This window comes from Xyrauchen texanus, chromosome 4 (assembly GCF_025860055.1).
Source record: "Xyrauchen texanus isolate HMW12.3.18 chromosome 4, RBS_HiC_50CHRs, whole genome shotgun sequence".
Lineage (NCBI taxonomy): Eukaryota > Metazoa > Chordata > Actinopteri > Cypriniformes > Catostomidae > Xyrauchen > Xyrauchen texanus.
The window spans coordinates 47,928,388-47,953,591 of record NC_068279.1 but is presented as its reverse complement, the minus strand read 5'-3'; the positions used below and the strand labels follow the sequence as shown (position 1 = coordinate 47,953,591).

The window sequence follows — 25,204 nt, the reverse complement described above, 5'->3', positions numbered from 1 at the left end:
TGACGTCTGGATCTTTCGGCAGCTTATTCAGAGGTTTTGTTTGACCACAGCCAGGAACAGCACATCTGTGTGGCATCGTAATTTTCCTGTGCACAAGTACTCTCTGTCAGAGCTCGCTGTCCATCGACTGAACACTTGTGAGGCGACGGCGATACTGAAATGAGCGTGAGTTGTCTTGCGCTTAAAGCGTAGTTATCTTGTGCTGGAGGCGGTCATATGCAAACGCTGGTACGTCACTTCTAACCATGAATCCAGAACGAGCTGTATTTTGAGCTTGATTAAATAAATGTTTCGTTTAGAATGGGGAGGACGTCTTAAAATATTAAACTTGCAGGACGTTTTAATGATACAAAGACCTCTTATATACCAAAAGATCAAGGCAAATTTGGTTTCTCATGTCATGACCCCTTTAAAGGATAAAAAAAATACAAGAATATAGATTCATGCTACAATAACATTTGTAAATGGACAAAAATGTATGCAGTCTTTATTTACCCAATACAATATTGTGCAGTGTTTGTTAATATACATTCATTAAAAAAAGAGAAAAAAACTATACAAATGTACAGTTTCCTAATGTACATCCCCATGCATTTGACCCTAGACCATAAAAACAACTTAAAAAGATATGCAAGTGTATTATGTACAAGCAAACACTGGACACAAGGACAATTGTTACAGAGCGTATAACTGTGCGTAGTCTTTTTTTTTTTTTCAATGTAAAAAAAAAATTACATTCACCATAAATAATGACATTTAAATGGACTCTTTAAAATTGTGGAAGACAAGGCTTTGTCCTCTTCAAAAATACATACTTCCATTCGCACAAATATGCAGGCTACAAATGAATTATGAAATTGAGGATTAATGTTGGTCACATAAGATGCAAATGATGGCCATAGAACCATTAACAATACTAAACAGTTTTGCAGGTACATTTCCAGGTCACGTCTGTTTGTTAAAAACACCAGAAAAATTGGAGGTTCTGCATCTGAATTCCTTCGTAAACGGGACACAGAATGTTTGCCTGGTGCTAGTGGCCATCCTTAGTCTTTCTTTCTACCACTTGCCCCGCTTGCTCCAGTCTTTAGGGGTGAAATGCAAACATTTAGGGTCAATGCGGAGGTGCCGTTTGTGCATGGCCCGCTCATGACCGTCCACTATGTCTTCTGATAGGGTGAGGATATACTGACCCTGCAAGAGAGGGTGAAATCAATCACACTGAACGGATCCCACTTAAAATGTATGTTAGCAATACATCTATGAATATTTCTCTTTCATCACATGAAGGTGAAATCTGAAAATGAGGAAGGAAGCATCTTTTACCTTATAATAATTGATGAGGTTGAGGTATTGAAGAGTTGATATCACATCCTCTTTCTTGACACTGGTGATCTCACTAATTTCACTGAGAAAAACAAAAATAGTCATTTATTACAACATAACTAAGGATTTAAATGTTTTAATCAAATGAATTGCATGACATACCAATAAATTAAACACTATTAAATGGCATATCATTATTTGCAGAGAAGGCCCCCAAATAACGAATTCAATATGAAAAAACAAATACTGTATTGTAGGGCCAATAAAAAAAAATATATAAATTCAGATCGAAATATACTACGTTATTGTGGCAGACGAGTAAAGCATGGATTCGACAATACAAAAAGTAGCTTTAAAAGTCACTATGTTGTTTATTCTGAGATCATTCAACATCTTGAGATGCGTTCTGTTGTTCTTTGCCCAGCAGTCAAGAACATGTCCTGGGTTGTGTTCCACTTCACGTTTAATATCCACTCGCTAACTCCCCAAAGCACCTTTCACTCGGGGGAATTCCCACCGCCATTTTGGAAGTACGTTCCACTTCGTTAATTGAGCGAGGGAAGTTTCTGTTGACAGACCCTCAACCCCTCGATTTTGACAGAGCCTTCTCTGAAGTACGCTTCAGGCAGATCCATATCGCTCAATGCAACTCAATTGTGACGTGACAGCAGATTGCACTTCACCAACCCCAAAAATCACTAAATAATTCCACAAATTGACATCAGCCTTCAACATGCTCCAAGTGATCAAGGTTTAAGGGTGTTCCAGTTAAACCAATTGCAAGTCTTCCACCAATAGGACCAGTGGACACTTGCGCAACATAAGCGGTGATGTACATCCGAGTCCATGAGATGGAGTAAAATTTGCGAGGGAAGGGGATAATTTTTTTAAAAATGGAACAAAGCCGTTTGACACATTTTTCATTCTGTGGTAGTGCCGCTTGTGAGGCGCGCTTATTGCCATCTGCTGACGTGGCTTGTAAAAAAAACAACATTTTATTTATTCCTCCGATGCTAGCAAAATACATACTTTTATAACAGGATTTACGTATGGGTCAGGAGGTGTGGTTAATTGCGTACATTTTTGAATGCATTATTTTTAAGTAATCGCAGTAAATTAATACATTAAATAGACTAAATGTAACATTACAAAAAACATACAGATGCCTACAAATTGATTTATTTAAAAGTTCTACTCAATAAAAAGAAAAACACAATTTAGAACTGATTTTTGGTGTCATCAACAGCACTGATATTAATAATCATTTTAATTTTAGCCCATTTTATATGGACTAAAATGGCATACAATTTTAGTCAACAAAAATAATAATAGCTGATAAAAATGTCCAGTAATATTATTCTTAGACTATTTTACATGTATTTCTCTCCACAAAAATAACAATAGGTGATGTCTACATTCAAATTTACAAAATGTAAGATTTTTTTTACTTTGTTATCCTTCAATTAATCCCGTCATCAATGAATATTTTCAATATTTAAATTAACACTGGACACATACTTGATGGTGATCTGTGGTCGTTCTCCATTCTCTGATTTGAGGTTCATAAGGATCTCCAGTATGGTCTGAGACCAGTATGAGCGGTAGGAAAGCAAACCCAGATCAGACAGAGGCTTCTCAGGTGTACCAGTCTTACCTTCCACCTTCGAGAGCTCATAACCTGAAAGACAGACATTAATTTTTAAGATTGTGATGAAGTGAAAAAAATCTAGTCCTTAAAAATTTTGCAAATTACTCACTGAACTCTATTAATAGCTTGCCATAGCCTCGTCTCTGGTAAGGAGGTAAAGTCAGAATACAGGCCACGTTATAGTCTTCTGTTGATTCCTTTTCCTTCATTGATTGGAAAACCAGAACACTGTTAAATACACTAGGCTTACAGTCTCAATACAAAAGAGGGAACAAGCTAAAATGTGGAGCCGCAATGTACCTTGGAGAAGTAGCCGACTATGTGGAAGCCCTTAGAGTCATACTCTGTCATAACATAGAAGAGGAACGGATCTGTGTCATAGTACAGGGTCTTATGGTCCAGGAAGCATTTGGCCAATAAACACAAATTTTGGGAATATGACTGTAGTGAAAAAGAGTCACAGAATTAGCAGATCAAACCACTGAATTCAAACAATCAACATGTTTATTCTGTCATCATTTACTCATATCGTTCCAACCCTGTATGATTGTCCTTCTTCTTTAGAGCACAAGAGATATTTTAACATATATATTTTGCAGAATGTTCTAGCTGCTCTTTTTCATACAATGAAAAGATACAGTGGCTGTCAAGCTCTTAAAACTACAAAAAATAGTGTTTGTAACAAAGGTTAGTAACAAAAAGTGTTCAAGCAACAACATTCAAATAAGCAGTATTCAACCCATTTTGACATTATTAGCCTTGGAATAAGTTACTGTTAAGCTAAACTCTACTTATCTTTACACACTACATTTGACTTTTTAAAAACATACTACAAATTACCCACCTTGTTTTTCCTGCCATCAATTTCAAAAAAGGAGATTGTTCCTTTGCGATAAATCTCATTTCCTGGGGGATGCCGAAGGTTGCATTTTGTCTGTAAAGATTATAGACAGATGTGGGATGGGAGTTAGTAACAGTTGTTTTGAGTTGCTTAGAGACAAAGCATTTGGACACTTAAAAGAATAGTTCACCCAAAAATGACAATTCTCTCATGTTATCCCAGATGTGTGATTTTCTTTCTTCTGCAGAACACAAAGATTTTTAGAAGAATATTTCAGCTCTGTTGCTCCATACAATGCAAGTGAATGGTGGTTAGAACTTTGAAGCTCCAAAAAGCACATAAAGTCAGCATAACCGTAATCCATAAGACTCCAGTGTTTAAATTCATGTCTTCAGATGCGATCCAATCGGTTTGAGGTGAGAACAGACCTAAGTGTTTTTGATGATCATTTTCACTATAAATCTGGACATCAGCAGTCTCCTTGGTGATCATGATTTCAAGCCTGATTACACTTCTCCTAGCACCATCTAGCGTTCTGTGCATTCATCAAACACTAGGAAGTGTAACCAAGCTTGAAATAATGACCATGCCAAGAGACTGCAATGGCTAGATGTATAGTGAAAAAGGAGTTATATTTTGGCCCGTTCTCCCCCAAAATCTATTAGATTGCTTCAGAAGGCATTGATTAAGCCACTGGAGTCTTCTGTATTACATTTATGCTGCCTCTATGTGCTTTTTGGAGCTTCAAATTTCTGTTCACCATTCACTTGCATGGACCTACAGAGCTGAAATATTCTTCTAAAAATCTTTGTTCAGCAGAAGAAAGTCATACACATCTGGGATGGAGTAGATGAGAGAATTAAAAATTTTCAGTGAACTATTTCTATACACTAGCTTTAAAAATGTATGAATGTACTTGCATCAAAAACAAAATATCAAACCAAGTTGCATTTGCAAACAAATGATGCCAGAGCTTTTCTCAGTACTATGTTCTTTTCTAATCTGAACTGGTGTCAAGGTGATTTTTTTTTTTTCAATGCATGTATGAAAGTCATGTAGTTCATCACATTCAATTTGGCCATGTTTCACTAACGTTTGACAACCAGAAAGAGGCCAAATATTTATTTGTACAGTATCTGATGTTTTATCATTTTAAACCTACAATAAAAAAATTATTGGGTTTCTACGTTCTTTGGACCACATAGTGTACTTTTTAGAGCCACTGTATAAACAGTCCTGAAACGGGTCTTACCAAGTGCCTCTGGAGACATTTGAGGCTTTTGAGGTACTTGAGACAGAATTCACAGAGGTAGAGGATGGGAAGTGTGGTGAGCTCCTGTGGGTATGGAGAAAAGTACCAGGGCTTCAGCCTGTGTCTGCCCAGCTCAATACAGTCTATGTTCTTCATTCGTGTGACAATGTCATCGTGACTGCGGTCCGACACCAAGCTCCCAGTCATGCGTGGGGCAGAGGGGATTCCATCAGAACTGTCCTGTGAATCCTAAGACCAAAGAGTAGAGTTAGGGAGATGATTGATGTTGTAACAGCAATAAATGACAAAACTGAATGTGGTATACATCCAAAAATCTCTGCACTTCATTATATACGTAGAAAGTCTAATGGGCCTTGAGTAGTCTTTTTGTAGTCAATTGTTGTGTACAGTTGAAGTCAGAAGTTTACATACACTTAGGGTTGTCATTAAAACAAAATTTTTAACCCCTCCACAGATTTAAAATGAACAAACTATAGTTTTGGCAAGTTGTTTATGACTTTGTTCATGACACAAGAAATATGAACAAAAATTGCTTACAGACAGATTGACTCACTTAATTGACCATATCACAATTCCAGTGGGTCAGAAGTGAATATACAATAAGTTAATTGTGCCTTTAAGCAGCTTGGAAAATTCCAGAAAATTATGTCAAGCCTTTAGGCAATTAGCCAATTCGCTTTTGATAGGCTAATTGCCTAATTGGATTCAATTGGGGGCGTACCTGTGGATGTATTTTAAGGTCAACCTTCAAACTCAGTGCCTCTTTCCTTGATATCTTTGTGCAACTTGTGGCGTGTATGCCATGCACATATCAATGCTGCCCTGGAATTGGAGCATATCATCCAATCATCCCTGGAATGTGGGCGCAGATTGGCCCCACCTGCGAACAATCACCTGGAGCGGATTTAAATGCCAGCGGAAGAGGAAGACGGTGAGCCATGACTCCAGAGAATACCAATAACCCTCTTCTCTGTCTCGCTTAAATCTGAGGGTCCAGCAATGAGTGAAGGCCAATCAGAGCATGGAATTCGGGAAAGCTACACTGCACACGGAATTCACAGGCACAGAGACCACGGCACGCCCTCCTCGCCCCAGCACCGAAGACACAACGCACCAAGTTTCATTCCTTCAGTATTGTTTGCGGTGTCAATAAAACACCCCATTCGTGACATTGCTTTAGAGAATTGTCTGTCTATGCCTCATTCATCCTGCCACAACCTCCACAAGACTGGTTCAACTTTGGGAGCAATTTCTAAATGCCTGAAGGTGCCATGTTCAACTGTACAAACTATAGTACGCAAGTATAAAAACCACGGGACCACGCAGCCAATATACCGCTCAGGAAGGAGACACATTCTATTTCTGAACGTTCTGAGATGAACGTAGTTTGGTGCAAAAAGTGCAAATCAATCCCAGAACAACAGCAAAGGACCTTGTGAAGATGCTGGAGGAAACAGGTAGACAAGTATCTATATCCACAGTAAAACTAGTCCTATATCGACATAACCTGAAAGGCTGCTCAGCAAGGAAGAAGCCACTGCTCCAAAACCACCATAAAAAAACAGACTACAGTACAGAAAATAGATAGCATCATGAGGAAGGAAAATTATGTGGAAATTGTGAAGCCACATCTGAAGACATCAGCTAGGAAGTTAAAGCTTGGTCGCAAATGGGTCTTCCAAATGGACAATGACCCCAAGCATACCTCCGATGTTGTTGCAAAATGGCTTAAGGACAACAAAGTCAAGGTATTGGAGTGGCTATCACCCTGGCCTCAATCCGATTGAAAATGTATGGGCAGAACTGAAAAACTGTGTGCGAGCAAGGAGGCCTACAAACCTGACTCATTTACACCAGTTCTGTCTGGAGGAATGGACCAAAATTCCAGCAACTTATTGTGAGAAGCTTGTGAGAAGGCTACCCAAAACATTTGATCCAAGTTGAACAATTTAAAGACAATACTACCAAATACTAACAAAGTGTATGTAAACTTCTGACCCACTGGGAATGTGATGAAAGAAATAAAAGCTGAAATAAATCATTCTCTCTACTATTATTCTGACATTTCACATTTAAAAAATAAATTAGTGATCCTAACTGACCTTAGAAAGTGAATGTTTTCTACGATTAAATGTCAGGAATTGTGAAAAACTGAGTTTAGATGTATTTGGATAAGCTGTATGTAAACTTCTGACCTCAACTGAATGTGTTAGCAATGTTGCTCCCAAAAGCTACTCAAACTATGACATTTATTAACTAAAAAAATTAAATAAGTGCAAAAACGTTTCATGTTTCATCAGATCACAATTAATTGCTCCTGTATGTTTTCAACAGTGGTGCTTTTACATTTCAAACACTGTCAGAGGTTAGGTTCAATTATAGGTTGATTGCTACAAAGTCCAGCCCATTTGACAGTTTGAATAATTAAAGAGAAGCCATGCTTCCGGGCATGACAAAAATGCATTGAAGGCTTAAAAGAGATAGTTCACCCAAAAATGAAAATTCTCTCATCATTTATTCATCCTCATGCCATCCCAGATGTGTATGACTTACTTTCTTCTGCACAACACAAAAAATACCTTTTGAAGAATATTTCAGCTCTGTAGGTCTATACAATGCAAGTGAATGGTGGCCATAAATTTGAGGATCCAAAAACAAAATAAAGGCAGCATAAAAGTAATCACTAAGACTCCAGTGGTTAAATTCACGTCTTCAGGAACAATATTATAGGTGTGGGTGAGAAACAGATTAATAGTTAAGTCTTTCTTAAGTTTTTTTTTTAAATAAATCCTCCTTCCTGCCCAATAGGTGGTGATATACACAAAGAATGTGAATCACCAAAAACAAAAGAAGAATGTGAAAGTGGAGATTTATAGTAAATATAGAATCTGTTCCTTACCCACACTCACCATATCGCATGGATTTAACCACTGCAGTCTTATGGATTACTTGTATGCTGATTTATGTGCTTTTTGGAGATTCAAAGTTCTAGTACCATTCATTTGCATTGAATGCATCTACAGAGCTGAATTAGGACTTCTTAAAATCTTTGTTTGTGTTCAGCAGAAGAAAGAAAGTCATACACATCTGGGATGGCATGAGGGTGAGTAAATGATGAGAGTATTTTCATTTTTGGTTTAAGTTGGCGAACCTTCAACTTAATTGTAATATATATATATACATTATTTTGACATGTATTTATCTTGTCATTGGTCACATTTCTGATTACATTTTAGAAAAAATTAAGCTTCTTGTGCAGCCTCTTAGTGGCAATTGCTAGGCAAGCAATCAAGTAATGAATAGTACTTAAGAATATAAAATTATTTATGTACACTCACGTATGATACGTTAAGAAGTTAAAAGCTTAATGAATGCTTTTTATTCCATTGGAGCAAATCACCTAATCTGCGCTACCATTTTGAGATCAAATAACCAGCTGAATACTTCTCACTTATATTATTATATTATATTACACATTGCTGGAATAAATAAAATACTGCTGACGGTGAATAGCGTAAATAAAACTATTGCATTGGCATGATGCTGAATCTACACTGCTAGGTGTTAGCACAAAATTACTGAGTGCACCTTTAACACTGTTTGGAATTACTTATAACCTGAATTAAAAAACCCCAAAAGTTAATGGCTACGTACTTGTGAATTTAGCGATTAAGGTCACTGACACCTGAGTTTCATTGCATTTACAAGATTCAGAGGATTCTCAACAAAATATCTGGAGTCTAAGCTTCACACCATTCACTGAAACCCCTACGCCTCCAATTTAGTAGACACACAACAAAGGCAATGTGAAGTAAATGAGCCGGACCTCTCCTGGCAGCAAATAGATGGTGGAGCTGCGAGGGCTGTTATTCTGGAACACCTTTACCATCTGACAGAAAAACACAAGGGGTTGCAAAGCTTTGGGACATTTGATTTTAGAATGAAAGAAGACAGGTGAAAGTACACAAATATCAGCATTTTTTGTATTTATTTTAAAGAGAAACTAAACATTTGAAGTATTAGATTTTTAGGGGACATTTAGAAATCAAATAACAACACTCTTGTGATTTATGTTCGTATATATTCATTTAACTTAAGTGAAAATGTAGTCTGTGTTTAAATGCTATGTGGGGTGAAATAAACCCTCACATTTCACTGGTTATATGATGTAAACACTGATTTGGAGCGATCATCCATCCATCCATCCATCCATCCATGTATCTATCTGATAAACATGTACATCTAAACATAGGCCAGCCCAGCACCTTTCTCAATAAAAACAGATTTATGCAAAGTGACAGGGTATGCTACCCTATGGCAACCACTTCTAGGCAAATAACATTGAAATGTGAAGATACAAATGTTAGATTAGCAAAACATATGATATAAACGCAGGATTTAACAATTCAAACAGATTTAACCAGCTAAGAAAGCATTTATAAGGTGAGCTGCAAGGCCTACCTCATCTGTCCCGCCACAATTTTTCCGTTTTCTCCCCGGCTGAGAAGGAATAATACGACGAGCTGTGCCATTCTTCCAAGAGAGAAGGGGGTGTACCAAAACAGGTTTGATTTCCAAAATGACATTCCAAAATAAAGACACAAGACAAGAAATGGGCCAGCTCTTTAGTTACCGCAAACTAACTACTGAACTTCGATTGAATTTGAAAGACAATCTTTAATTTACTGTGGTGAAAGAGGTGAGTTGCTCATGTTCTTCTCTGGACTTGTTGCTGAAGGAGGCATCTCTCATTGCTGGATAGACCGCGGCCTGATTCGCATCTGCAGAAGCAGGAATTGAGGGCACAGGAGTCGCTGCAGTCACTTGTGTTGCCAAAGAGACTGATTCTACTTTTCTCTTCTGAAAGAGCAATCAGAAACATGATGGATAATTGTTTTCTCCAAACAGAAAATTAGTGCAAATTTCTTCAAAGCAAATGAATTCACAATGTAAACCTTCAGCTGCTTACCTCATGTAAAAAAACAGACAGGCGGTAATGAGTTTGATGGTAATGAAAAAGGTGTTGAAATTGTTACATACAGAAAATAATAAAATGAACAGATTTTAGGAGTAACAAAACATGCAATTTTAAACGTTCCCTTCAAAAACATTAACTATAAACCAATGCTGTCGAAGTGAAAGCGTTATTAACGCGTTAACGCAACATTTGTTTAACGGCACAATTTTTTTTAATGCCATTAACATGTAATATGACTCTTTGAATAAACCGTAGTTCATGAGAAGCGAGTCAATTCGCACAAACGCCGCTAATGTCTAATGCATTGAAGTCGGGAAAACAGATGGTGGGAGACATTATGCCGATACCTGCGGCAAGACAGCTGCCATTTGAACACCAGCCTTGCACTGCGAGGCGTGCGGCAAAAGATGCAAGGCGTGGTGCGAGCGTGAAATGGTCGTGTTCCGCGACCCCTACTGGGTCCTTGAATAACGTATAACATGCCAGTAAAGGCAGCCGGTGGAGTTTCTGGTGCCCCCCTAGGGAGTTGGTGCCCAACACAGACTTCATAATGTGTATAGGTAACGGCGGTACTGATTAGCAGCTAAAGGAAACTCTGCTGCTGTCTCCAAGGTTCTGTCACAGTGTCTCTGTTTGATAGTGCTTTAGTGCAGAAGTTGGAAACATTGATGGAACCCTGCAGGTAATCTACACAGTCACTGTAAATGGGTTAACCCAATTTATGTTACAATTGTGACATATATTGCATCATAAAACACTTACAATTACTAGATTTTGTACATAATTTGAATTGAGTTGTGTTCATTTTCTGTTGTGTTGTGTTCATTTTCTGTTGTGTTGGTGGGGTAGGTTTTGTGTGGATGACTGAAAAATACATTGGGATGAAGCATATTTTGTCCAATCATTTTCATAAAGATATTATGCGATTAAATATTTTAATCGTTTGACAGCCCTACTATAAAAATATCATCTTGACAGTACCAGTAAAACTTTGGTCACACTTGTTTGAATGGTTGAAACTTGCAGACAAATATAAATTGGGAGGTTGTGCCTATATCTGTAATGTTTTAATGAATGAGTTGCATCCAGCATACATGGAAGAGCCTTCAGTACTGGACAGTATTAAAGCATCCCAGCATGCAACTCATGAAGTTGGTTGAAAGTATGCAGAGCTGCAATCCAAATAAAGAAGTTCAAATAAGTGTTTCTATTTGTTTTTACATTTTTGGTCTAAGTAATTCCCATATATCCATTTGTGCTAAATCATAGTAGGGCTGTTAACAGGGCTGATAAACTAAATTCAAATTTTTCCACTGAAATGTTACCATAATATGAATTATATTCAAATTTTAAAGACATCATTTAAAATAATGTGAAAAATCTAAAAGACATCTGATTTTTAAATTAATGTTGTCTCCTGCATCCACAAGCACTGTTATAGTGATTGTTTATTGCAAAGAAATATCTGGCTGTTAACTAATGAAAGTGTCCAATAGCAGAGCAGTTACTTTGTTGGCCACTTCTATTAAAATTCATGTAATATTTGCCTTTTTTTGCCAATGTGTGAACAGCTTGTAACGTAATTAAAGCCTGTAGACTGATATTAATGTGAAGGTAGCGGGTCACTTTTGCTGGGAAAATCCAAAGGATGTGACATTTATGCGTGCTCCCGAGAGCCTTGCCTCAGACAATAATAGCTTCTCTTCTGCCATTAAACAGTGACAACAACCTGCAACACTAGGTAACGTTAACTTAGAGATGGAATCCAGCAAACGGCCAGCTCCCAGCACAACACTGACTCCTACACAAACTCAGATTAAGCCCAAAAAAAAATCAAATGTATCTTCTGAATCCCATCTGGCTAAGCTGGAACGTGATCGTGGTTGAGGAACGTGATAGTGGTCAAGCGAAAACTAGAGTGAACATCGGCATTTGATTCCTGGAGGGAACTTCGTTTGGTTTTGGGGATCAAAACCAACCCTGAATTGGTGTTCTTCTTATTGGACAGGTAAGCTTACATAACTGCAAAGCATGTGAAAAATCTAGCTAACAGCAAAGCTGGCTAGCTAGCTAACGCCGACATAGGCTATCGTATAAATGCAGTCAATGTTTCATGCAAAGAAAAGTGATTACTTCAAACTACAGTCTCGCATAGTCAGACCTATATCCACACTTTGTTTTAGCCCTGCTCCAGCACCGTAGAGTCAAATACAATATACAGTCTCAATGTTTGTAGTAAAAGAATCATAACTGTGTAATTTTAATTATGCTACCGCATGATGCCAGTGAATCACGTTCAGTCTCTTTGTATGTTACGTCATTGTTTTGGTCGATCCTCGTTCGCTCGCATCCCTATGGAGTGTGTGCACGAGTGCGAGCACAAGCAACAGGTAGCTGGCTGCAGTTCACTTAATGGCCACAGGTGTCATTACTAATAAGGGTTTCTGAATCTTAAATACTGCACTTTAAGTTAAAAAAAATTATAGACAAATTATATAACAGAATCCCAGTCAAAGAGATTAATCTAAGAGAAAAATATATACATTCTATGAAATATCATACAGGTCTATAAATATATACATATTTACTTTAGACACCCATATTTTTAATTGAATGTATGTTATAACAGCAATCACATGATTAAGGTTCCCCATCTCTGAAATCTCAATTTAAAAAATGCCATTTTGAGCGTGCAGAATTTTGGCACATATATAACTCCATATTTTATAAGATTAATTATATGACTGAACTCTTCATCTTACATGAGTGGTCATGATTTTGTATGTTTTAAAATATTCAGTTCTTTAGAATTAAAACTTTATAAATGAGAAAAAAAAAATATTACTGAGTGCACCTTTAACCAGTACGGTAAGTAAAAATGTTAAATGAGAAAAGTAATGCTTCAATAGAAGGTTCTGTATTAACTAAGTGCACAGTAGTCTATACCAGTGAAATAATACCACCACAAACTCAAGCTTCATAATACCAGCCGTACCACAGTGTTTTCATTACATACAGTTGTATGTACAGTACGTTACTAATGATTATGCAGCGAGATGCTAATAAGAGAGCAATGCATAGTCAAGACACAACCGGCAAAGTCCTTGACCTCGGAACATGTCCTTCTTTTACTAAACGCAAGATGGACGTCTTTGAATTGAGTCATGTCTCGCTGTTTTTTCAGCGTCTCATGTGGTAACAATGCAGTTTTTGAGATGCTGTGTCAATTTACAAGGACATTTTACAGAATGAAACTGCTTTGCACACATTAAAAATTAGACTGTTCATTTTAGCATTCGAGTGTGCATTTGTATCTAAATTGAGATGAATATTTTAATTTTGATTTGACAGCCTTATTTTATAGTTTTGATGACTTCACTATTATTCTAAAATAGTAATCATTTGAAAACAGAGATAATAAAGTACAAGTGTCCAATGCTTTAAATCTGGGATGTCGATTTAACACGTTAATACAGAGCGATTAATTGCATCAAAAAAATAACGTGTTAAAAAAATTTATGAAATTAATCATGTCCCCGGATTGTAATAAGGAATATTCCTGCCATCAGAGCAATTCAAGCTTGAAGTACCACCAGTTTTCAGCAGGGGAACAGGGTTGGGAGGGTTACTTTTGAAAATGTATTCCATTACCTATTGCAACCTATTGCGTTAGATTACTCAAGGTCAGTAATGTATTCTAAATACTTTGGATTACTTTATTTTTTCACTTGTTTTGACTAAATAAAAATCTGCAAGTACAGTAAAACAAAATACACATGTTCAAAATACATTCACTGAAAAAACTAAATATCTTATGCAGTGTTGTATCTAAAACAAGATAAAATTAACTTGATCTAGTTTTATGGATTTTTTGATATTTTTAACCTGAAAACAATACAAAAATTATCATCAAGAATACTATTTTTGCTCTAATATCAAAGGTCTTTCTAAACAAAAGAAAATTATGATCTAACGTGAATTTTCTTGCTAAAAAAATATTATTGTGCATTTTAATTTATATACCCCTGCTTTCCAAATTGCAATGTAAATTTAGACGAGGCAAAAATTGCATCCCTCACAATTGTTGGAAAGTGTGACATGAGCTAAATTCAGCCCATTCATTTTGAGCACTTGCTTGAGAGATTGAGTTTTATTTGTGTACAATGGGCGGGTTTGTCTGTACCGGTGTGGGGAGGGTTTTGCCTCTTGAAGGAGCTGAAGCAGACTGAACGCCGAGATCTAGACTCTTCCTCTGAATTTGAACAGAAAGGAAGAGAAGATGGTAAAGGATTGCATAGCATGAAAACAATTGTGTATGACAACTCTTCACAATGAAAGTCAACCACTGAGGTGGGGATGTGACACAAATGATACATCAAAGAAATCCAATCACTGTCAGCAGATTTAAAATGATAGCATATCTCTGTAATGACAGATTTGAAATGTAAAGGGAATGACAAAGTAAATGGAGGACTAATTCTCTTACCACATCTCTTTCTGGGGAGCTGGGACGAGACCCAGACAGACCATTCTTTGTAGGGGTCTTGGCTTCCTTGGGAAACTGGAGCTTCTTCAAGTCCAGCCGGTCTGGATTAACCCATTCGTCCAGTCGCTTATTGACTATATGACAAACAAAACAAAACAAAAAAAAACATTTTAGTTCAATGTTCACTTTGAAATGAAAGGCTGAACATCAAATTGAATCACATATTAAAAGACCAATTATGTTCTGGTGGAAAGAATGAATAAACAGCCATATGTATTGAGTTGTCAGGTGATTGTTTAATACTCACAGTCAATATAGTGGACATAATAGAGCTTTCTCCCAGGAATCTCTTTGACACTGAGAATTTCAGCCAATGCTTTGAAGAGATAAAACACTAAATTACACATAGATGCACACAGTTAAAATTTAAAGGGATAGTTCACCCAAAAATACTCTCATCATCTACTCACCCTCATGCCATCCCAGATCTGACTGACTTTCTTTCTTCTGCTGAACACAAACAAAACATTTTTAGAAGAATATCTCAGATCTGTAGGTCCTCACAATGTAAGTGAATGGTGGCCAGAAATGTGAAGCTCATAAAAGCACATAAAGACAGCATAAAAGTAATCCACAAGACTCCAGTAGTTAAATCCATGTCTTCAGAAGCGATATAATATGTGTGTGTGAAAAACAGATCAGTAATTTAGTCATTTTATACAATAAATCTACACTTTAACTTCCACATTCTTCTTCTTTTGTTTTTGGCGATTTGTATTCTTCATGCATATCGCCACCTACTGGGCAGAGAGGAGAATTTACAGGACTAAACTATTGGTCTGTTTCTCACCCACACCTATCATATTGCTTCAGAAGACAAAACCACTTGTTGTATGAATTACTTTAATGCTGCCTTTATGCCCTTTTTGTAGCTTCAAAGTTCTGGCCACAATTTACTTGCATTGAATGGATCTTGAGAGCTGAAATATTTTTCCAAAAATCTTGGAATTCTGCAGAAGAAATTAAGTCATACACATCTGGAATGGCATGAGGATGAGTAAATGGAGAATTAATTTCCATTTTCGGGTGAACTATCCTTTCAATCGGATCATCTGATAACCAAAAAAAACAAATAAAAAACATTTGGAATTTGCATGTTTCTCCTCCTGGATATGTGGGTTTATGGAAAATGGTACCTGGATTATTTCTGGTCCAAGGTGGTCTAACAGCCATAACCAATTTGACAAAGATGATAAACCAATACAAATATATTTATGTAATAAATGGCACTCTCATTATTACTAATGACATGCGTTGATATCAGCAGCGCATCACACACAGGTTTGCTCTCTCACCAACAAAATAGTACAAATCGTTTTTCGAACATGTACCATGACACATATCATGTTTTCTGGACATGCACCACAGTATTCTTTGAAGTAACTTGGAGTGCCATGTTAATTACATTCTAAATGAATGTGGCATTCATTCATTGTCGTGGTATGCATCAAGTACCAAGGCTTTACCATCATCATCATCATCATCATCATCATCATCATCATCATCATCATCATACCATCATGCTACCGCCACAGTACGTTTTTGTAAGGGTGATAACTTGGAAGTCTGCTCCTAGTCAAGTTAGGAGGCAGGTTAACACCTGAGTGTAATGTCTTAAGCAGTGACATGTACGTGAGCGTAGCTGCGAGTCTTTTGTTTACATTGTACACGCAGCTCTCGGCTGATACTCACGCCATTCGTCTTCATTTTCTTGATTTTTTCGCAGCACGGGAAGACGACAGCCTTCGACGACATCAACCTATCAGAACATAATGCACTCATAAACTACACCGACCAAGAACAACTGCGAAAATGTGATTTAATTAGTAAATAAAACAGACAGTCGGCTACTCACCGAGGGGTCCGCCATCGTTGTACGCCTTCAGCACACAGAATTGTGGGCAAATACACAACTCCGTTCGTGTTCGTGTTGTCCGCCAGGCGGCGCTTGAACCCTAATTGAACCAGATATTGAACCGCACTCAAATCTTAGGATGTTTTTTGTTCCGTTGGAGACGTTTGTATGCAAAAGTATACGCGTTTAAACGTATTAATTCAAAGGATTCATACCTGACATACAAATGCAAAAGGAAATCCTTATCCAGTAATCTCAAACGACTGTGATTGATCCATCCTCACCAGCGCTGAGAAAAGTAACATGTACCACGTGACAACTACACTTTAGGCGAACCCAATCGAAAGTGATCATCCCTATGCCCTACTCACTACACAGGACAAAGCTCTTGATGTGGGAGCTCTAAAGAGAGCATGGCATTACAGTTTGAATGTACCCTTCACTAAAAGTCTTGTAGAAGGGCCCTTTATGGAGTAAAACTTTAAAAAAAAAAAACTTTCTTACTTCTTTTTGGAACGACTGTGGTTCTAGTGGCGTACCCATCCCGAAGTGCACTTCAAGGGCGCAAAAATGCCGTTTGGATATTCCCTGTGTGAAAATGGGCGAACGAGAGGTGTGTAGGCTGTGGGCAATAATTTACACCTGAATAATGATACTAAGAAACTTGATAATGTATAAACTGAAATTACACCGTGAAGAGTTGAAATAATCAAGTATTATTGAGGCCCTTGTCTGCACAGCTACGCCTCGCCCATTTCAAATGACCATACGGTGTTGCTGGCAAAAGCGGTTGTGTTGCTGTAATGATTACATGACAAAAACGTATATATATATATATTATCTATCTGTCTTAGATAGTGAGTAAAATGAATATTTTTGTTTTATTCTATAAAGTAATGACAACTTTTCTCCCAAATTCCAAATAAAAATTTTGTCAATTAGAGGATATATTTGCAGAAAATGACAACTGGTCAAAATAACAAAGAAGATGCTGTTTTCAGACCTCGAATAATGCAAAAAAAAAAAAAAACAAAAAGGTTCCCTATCGAGAGGTCTCTCCTATTGCGTAAGTAGCTTATGCTATGGGAAAACTCAGTTTCTCGAGCAATATTGAAGTCTTTATGTAAAACGCATTGCAGCTGCACAGCAGACAGCGATGAGCGAGGCAGCTCGGTCATTGGCTGTGCCGCGGCAACTGCTCGAACCAATGGCGGGGCGACTCGCGTTCGCGCGCTCAGAGCCTGCCGAAATTAGCATAGGCAGGCTATATAATGGGCACCCCGTCATGCGAGTTCCTTTAGATTTAATCTCCTTCAGCGAAGACCTTCTCTTCGCTGGATCCTCCGGATTGTTGGAGTCTTTCGCCACCGTTGACAAGCTTACAGCGGGACTGCTAAGAGGACGCCGGTGCCTTCAGCCGCCTTCGAAACCTTCTGCTACGCCATCCGGCGCGCATCGCATATCCTTTACTGCAAGCGCTCGCCCCCGCAACGCTTTTAAAAGTAAAAGAGTAATTTTCCAAGGCGTTGTTTCAAATGCCTTCAGCCTGCGCCTCGTGCAGGGGCCCTCTTCACGACAGAGATCGGCACATCATCTGCACTCGCTGCCTGGGTCTGGACCACGCAGAAGCTTCACTCATTCAGGGCGGATGCCCCGAATGCGACTCCTTGGGCCTCGCCGAGCTGCGCGCTCGCTTTGCCGTTTTCACCGCAAACGAGCCGGCTTCCACCATGCTGCCACCTCCGTTCGAGACGCGCAAGAAAAAGCGCCGCTCACAGAGGCTGCCAGAGCACGCCGACTTCGGTGACGTCACACCGGCCCAGTCCCCGCGTGCATCACCGCTACCAGAAATCTCCCCGCCGCCAGTCCATTTCACGAGAGCGGACCTGCACCCCTCCAACAAAGCGGTGGGTCTCGTCTCGTTCGGCACATCAGGGGACGACGATGGAAAGGATGACAGCCTCTCTCTTGACGCTGCATCCGACGACTGGCCGAGTCCATGCTGGTGCCCGCGCTCGTGTCCGCTGATGTCGATGGCGCGGGGTCGAACAAGCCCGGGCACCAGCATGGACTCGGAAATCGTCCGTATCCTGTCAAAAGCCGTGGAAGACCTCAGGCTCGACTGGTCTTCCCCGGAAGAACCCGCCCGCAGCCGGCTGGACGAGTGGTTCCTGCAGGGGCGCCGGCAGGCCCCCCGACAGAGACCCTCTCCTTTCTTCCCTGAGGTCCACTACGAGCTCACAAAGTCGTGGAAAGCCCCGCACTCTGCTCGCCTTAAGCCTTCTTTTTCTTCCTTGCTCTCCTCAGTGGACGGCGCGAGAGAAAGAGGCTACGAGGCAACTCCGTCCCTCGAGGAGACCGTGGCCAACCATCTATGCCCACCTTCCACCGCTGGATGGAAGGCCACAGCTTCTCACCCCTCGAAGCCCTGCAGAACCACCTCAGCTCTCGCCGGTCGCGCATATGCCGCCGCCGGCCAAGCTGCGTCAGCGCTGCATTCGATGGCGGTCCTACAAGTTTTTCAGGCCAAACTCCTCCGCACCATGGACGAGTCTGGACCTGAACCCGAGGCTTTCAAGGACCTGCGCAACGCTACGGATGTAGCCCTGCAAGCCACAAAGGCCACCGCCCAATCCATCGGCCGGGCCATGGCTAATTTGACCGTCCTTGAGCGCCATCTGTGGCTAACGCTAACGGAGATGAAGGACGCGGATAAGGCACCATTTCTTGATGCACCTGTCACTCCAAGTGGCCTGTTCGGACCGGCGCTGAGAGAATTCACTGAGCGCTTCACTGAGGCTCGGAAGGATTCGCAAGCTATGCATCACTTCCTGCCCAAGCGCTCCAGCTCGTCTCAGAAACCGCCCCAGCAGCAGCAACGAGCCAGGGCAGAGCCGCCCGTCTCCCAGCCGAAGAGCAGACCTGAAAAGGACGCTCGACGCCGCTCGCGTTCCGCTGGCCGAAGAAAGCTGCACGAGCAACGAGGTCCTCGGCCCAGAATCACTTTGAACACGGAGCCTCGTAAGTCTTCCTAGCAACAGGAAGAAAAAGAGAGAGTACGTGTCTCGCAAAAGCCGGACCGCTCTCTCTCAAACATCTAAAACATTACCCAGTCCCCTTACAGGCGGCTGGAAATGTCTATACAGCAGTCAATGGGCCAGTCATAAAACTCGCTCACCTGCAATCAAACGCCGTTTTTACGGCGACACACAGAAATCACGAAAAGAATCATTTTCTGCTTGTGTCACTAAGGGTTCACATGTCCACACTAAAGTGCGCATTCCCACATATCAATACTGTCCAAACAGTGCCAAATACCTCCCCAGTTCAGGCTGGATGTCCCAAAAATGTAGATCGTGTGCCTATTGTCATGTATGCACCACTACACACAAGCACTGTTCCCACAGTTATAAACACTTCCCCAGTAAAAACGGGAAATACTATAAGTGTAGCGCGCGTGCCTGCTGTACTGCACGCACCCCTACACACAGCTACCCATACAGTTTCAAACAGCTCTCTATTTCATGCCACAAGCATCACAGATGCAATGCGCGAGCAAAGAAACTCCCCGCTAAATGCGGAAAGCTTTATGAATGTGGCGCGCGTGCCTATTATGATGTATGCACCCCCACCCCAAAACACTGTTCATACAGTTTCAAGCATCTCTCCGACTCATGCTGTGAGCATCTCGGAGATAGCGCACGTGCCTGTACTCTCACACGCACCCCTGCACTCGGTACTCAATAAGGCTGCTCAGCGCGCAACTGCGCCTCTGAGAGCCGTAGACTCTGTGTTAGCACAAAGCGATTTGCCGGTGGGGCCCATACGTCACTGCGACACGCCCCCAGCCAGCATTCAGCCCATATCTGTGCGAGCAGAAGCCTGGGAAAAAAATCCCCGACATGCCGAAATGGGTTTTGAACATAATAAAACACGGATACTCACTTCAGTTCGCGCGCTCTCTATTCGACGCCTTGCAACATCGTTCAGAACGGGCGCGCACGCCCCCGTCAAACGATTTCAAAGAATGCTCGGTCTCATGGCCTCGGCATCAGCTGTACTCCAGCTAGGATTGTTGCACATGCGTCCTCTCCAGCGCTGGCTCAAGAGCCGTGTCCCCACTCACGCATGGCGCTCGGGCCACTTTTTGATCAGAGCGAATCACGGCTGTATAAAAGCCCTGATGCCCTGGAAAGCCATCAACTGGTATCAAACCGGCGTGAGTCTGGGCGTGAGTACGCGGAGAAAAATGATCATGACAGATACCTCCAAAATAGGATGGGGGGCCCTTTACGAGGGCAGGCCTGTCTCCGGGTTTTGGTCAAACCCAGAAAAGCGCCTACACATAAACTGTCTGGAAATGAAAGCGGTCGCCTTGGCTCTCAGAGCCCTGCTTCCGTACCTAAAAAACGAACACGTCCTGGTGGACAACATGACGGTAGTTTCGTATATAAATCGCCAAGGTGGACTCAGGTCGAGCTCCCTGCACTCTATGGCCAGGGAGCTCATCCTATGGTCACAACACCACCTGTGCTCGCTAAGGGCAGCGCACGTGCCAGGTGTCCTGAACCAAGGAGCGGACATGCTATCCAGAGACAAGGTTCTCCCAGGAGAATGGTCTCTCCACCCTCTGACGGTTCAGTGGTTATGGCAAACCTTTGGCGAGGCAGAGGTCGACCTCTTCGCCTCCAAGGAAAACGTGCACTGCCCTCTCTTCTTCTCAAAAAGCACGGACACGCTCGCCCAAGTTTGGCCAAGCCGCCCCTTGTATGCTTTTCCCCCGATCGCGATGCTACCTCAGGTCATCAGTCGGATCAGGGAGGTGAAATGTGCAGTGCTCCTGGTAGCCCCACTCTGGAAAAACCAGACGTGGTTTCCAGAACTGATACTGATGATGCAATCTGCCCCATGGTCGATTCCGCTGAGGCAAGACCTCCTCGGACAGGCCAGCGGGATGATTCTTCATCCCCGCCCCAATCTGTGGGCCCTCCATGCATGGCCCCTCAACGGGTTCCCGAGAACCTCCCCAGTGGAGTTTTGAGAACCGTTACTGAGGCGCGAGCGCCCTCTACGAGGCGCTTGTATGCCCGAAAGTGGAAAGTGTTCAGTGACTGGTGTGATACCAAGAGTTTGAACCCCAAAACGTGCGAGATACCAAGTGTACTCGCCTTTTTGCAGGAGCTGCTGGAGGCGGGCCGCACACCCTCCACGCTCAAAGTCTATGTGGCTGCCATAGCGGAGTCACACAATCCTGATAAAGGACATTCATTAGGGAAAAACGATCTGATCGTTCGTTTCCTAAGAGGCGCTAGGAGGATGAACCCTCCTCGCCCACCTTCGGTGCCGATCTGGGACCTGGCCACGGTCCTGGACGCACTGAAGGGTGCCCCGTTCGAACCTCTCCGAACCGTGCACCTTAAGCAGCTCTCGCTCAAAACCGCGCACTTGCTGGCGCTCGCTTCAGTTAAAAGAGTGGGTGACCTGCACGCGCTGTCATCAAGCGCTGCTTGCCTGGAATTTGAACCTAACGACTGCAGAGTTGTCCTTAGGCCAAAGCACGGGTATATTCCTAAAGTGCTCTCTACACCCTTCAGAGCACAGGCGATATCTCTGGCAGTGCTATCGTTCCCAGCAGACGAAGGTGACGCAAATTTACTCTGCCCGGTCAGGGCGCTCAGAGTATATTTGGAACGTTCTGCCCGGTTCAGACAGACGGAACAATTATTCGTATGCTTTGGCGGCCGAACTAAGGGTCTCGCTGTCTCAAAGCAAAGAATATCGTGCTGGATAGTGGATGCTATAGCGCTGGCTTATGAAGCCAAGGGCCTTCAATGCCCCTCAGGCATCAGAGTTCACTCTACGAGGAGCATGGCCTCCTCGTGGGCGTGGTCGAGTGGGATACCCATTGAAGATATTTGTGCGGCGGCAGGCTGGGCCTACAGGTCCCCTCATTGCATTCCAACATTCTATCAGCCTGACCATAGAATGGAATAGAGTGTGTGTATGCTGGGCATCGCCTCCTCCCTTATAAGGTCCGTCTCTGACCGACTTAGAGGATTTATTATGCGTACCAGTACATAAAAAGCTCAGTACATAAGATGTGCGCTTGTGTTTGTACAAAGAGCGCCCCGCCTTGGGCAAGGACGCTCTGTAATATCCCAGTATATAGCTCGCCGTTGGCTGGCTCGGGGAATAATCACTTTGCTTTAAAGCTCAGGCACCTGCCTCTGGTTTTATAGAGCGAAGTCAGCACGCACGGCGTTTTACATGGTGTTCCCATAGCGTAAGCTACTTACGCAATAGGAGAGACCTCTCGATAGGGAACGACTCGGTTACTAGCGTAACCTCGGTTCCCTGAGAGGAGGGAACGAGTATTGCGTGAGCTGCCGTGCTTGTGCTTGGTCAGTTCGCTTCAGTCGATTGAACCTAAAGGAACTTCGCATGACGGGTGCCCATTATATAGCCTGCCTATGCTAATTTCGGCAGGCTCTGAGCGCTGAGCGGCGTAGCGCCCATTGGTCGCAGCGTTCAGAGTCGCCCCGTCATTGGTTCGAGCAGTTGCCGCGGCACAGCCAATGACCGAGCTGCCTCGCTCATCGCTGTCTGCTGTGCAGCTGCAATGCGTTTTACATAAAGACTTCAATATTTCTCGAGAAATGGAGTTTTCCCATAGCGTAAGCTACTTACGCAATACTCGTTCCCTCCTCTCAGGGAACCGAGTTTACGCTAGTAACCAAGTCGTTTATATTCATTTTTAAATAACACAATACTACAACATTTTATTTTAGTGAATATTTATACCATGATCAATGGAAACATGTAAACGCTTCACGCTGCCACCCCCACCCCCAACTTTCAAGAAAAATCTACGTCCTTGCATGCATGCCCAGTACTGTGTACCTAAATACTTTACAGCAATTTTACCTTATTAATTAAACACTTCACACAAACAGTAAGCACAATATCCTCTGAGAAGTTTGACTCATTACAGCATGAAAACCAATGTAAGCAGCACTCCACTCCGATCATGGCAAGTTGTTTCAGTAATATTGTCTTGTTTTCTGGTGTTATATCATCATTGACTAGATCTAGTCTTAAATCTGGAACTCTTTCAAATCCGGGGTACAATGGCTCACATCTCAGTGGCGGCGCGATTAACTGCTTCTCCATCGTGTAAATGGGACGGAGATGGGTCACTCAAAGAGTGACTCACAAAGGTAAATTGGACCTCCCTCATATTATTACACACTCCCTTGGATGAAAAATAACCCCACACATGGATCGTCTCAGGATGCTTCACTGTTGGCACGACACAGGACTCTTGGTAGCGTTCACCTTTTCTTCTCCGGACTAACGGGTTTAGTCCCAAAACTGTTGGAAGGGGGATTCATCAGAGAAAATATCTTTGCACCAGTCTTCTGCTGTCCAATCCTTGTACTTCCTGCAGAATTTCAGTCTGTCGTTGTTGTTCTTCTTGGAGAGATGTGGATTCTTTGTTGCCCTTCTTGACACCAGGCCATTGTCCAAAGTCTTTGCCTTACTGTGCATGCAGATGCACACACACCAACCTGCTGCCAATATTGAGCAAGGTCTGCACTGGTGGTGACACGATTCCATAACTGACTCCTCAGGAGGAGATGGTCCTGGTGCTTGCTGGACACTCTGGGATGTCCTTAAGCCTTCTTCACTGCAGTTGAACCTCTCTCCTTGAAGTTCTTGATGATCCGGTAAATGGTTCTGTGGCAGGGCGGAGGGCGGGGCCGGTCGTGATTCTAGAGGGTGGAGGAGTGACCGAGGAACATGCTACGGCGTATCGGAGAACTTTCAAGTGTTTTTTTTTTTCATCTCTCTCTCCTCTCTCTCTCTTTCTGCCACTTTGCGATGGCCTTTTCCCTCTCGTTTAAATTTTACAGTGTTTTTTGGGGGGTACTACACTGTTACAGGAAGGAACCCCCATTTTTATTATTTCTGCTTCCCTCCCCTTGTCCCCTCCCTCATCCAGGTAGACGGGGATGAACTGCTGGCAGACGGGGCAAAAGGCACACCCCTCCCCAGGGAAAGGGGGGGGGGTACTTCATACCAGGGGCTCCCCAGCCTGAGAGAACGAGGGAGGAATGTGGCAGGGCGGAGGGCGGAGCCAGTCGTGATTCTACACACCCGGTCCCTTATCAGGCTAATCAAGCCTCTGAGAGGGATAAAGGCCGACTGCGGAGGATGGTGCGGGAGAGCGAGATCGTTTACGGACATGTCCGTCGTGTGTGTTTGTGTCTTTTTAAGTTTGCATGTAATGCAGATAATTTTGATGCAAAGCAATGATGGCTGCATGTCTTTCTTTAGAGGTAACCATTGCTAACAAGAACACAATGATTGGAAGCATTTCTTCCCTCATTTTATAGCAATCAGTCTGCTCTTATAATCCAATCGGAATGATAGAGTGATTTCACCTGACTAGTACTCGTTCACACTTTCCCAGATGCTGCTGATATGATTAGCAAAATTATGTTAGCTGGTCATTTTGTGCCAGGGCCAAAAAACAGTGACATTTGGGTTTTTGTGATAAAGGCCAATGAAGCTTTTTGCAATTATTTAAAATGTATCTGGAATCTAGAATCAACACCACAACAACTGAAGCAGAAACATTTGCGAAACACAAAATTGATGCCACCGCCAATACTTTTGGCCACGGCTGTAGAATAATGTTCATTCTATGAGACCAGGTTGCGGATATCATGATGGT

General features: G+C 41.9%; 1 protein-coding gene across 3 annotated transcripts; it reads right to left on the bottom strand.

The window, feature by feature from the left end:
- Window positions 1–480: 480 nt before the first annotated feature.
- LOC127643108 (histone acetyltransferase KAT5-like) lies at window positions 481–16,542 on the bottom strand. Of its 3 annotated transcripts, none has more exons than XM_052125681.1 (15): window positions 16,468–16,542; window positions 16,305–16,371; window positions 14,860–14,928; window positions 14,553–14,686; window positions 14,250–14,318; window positions 9,775–9,948; window positions 9,550–9,621; window positions 8,915–8,977; window positions 5,068–5,316; window positions 3,819–3,908; window positions 3,275–3,415; window positions 3,084–3,177; window positions 2,845–3,004; window positions 1,327–1,408; window positions 481–1,194 (listed from the first exon to the last, which is right to left on the bottom strand). In XM_052125681.1, the coding sequence occupies exons 1-15, from the start codon at window positions 16,480–16,482 to the stop codon at window positions 1,060–1,062; spliced, it is 1,614 nt and encodes a 537-aa protein (XP_051981641.1). In that variant the 5' UTR covers window positions 16,483–16,542; the 3' UTR covers window positions 481–1,059. The 3 variants fall into 3 exon arrangements, with proteins under 3 accessions (XP_051981641.1, XP_051981642.1, XP_051981643.1); XM_052125682.1 differs by having other exon boundaries at window positions 9,775–9,945; XM_052125683.1 differs by lacking the exon at window positions 14,250–14,318.
- Window positions 16,543–25,204: the final 8,662 nt, after the last annotated feature.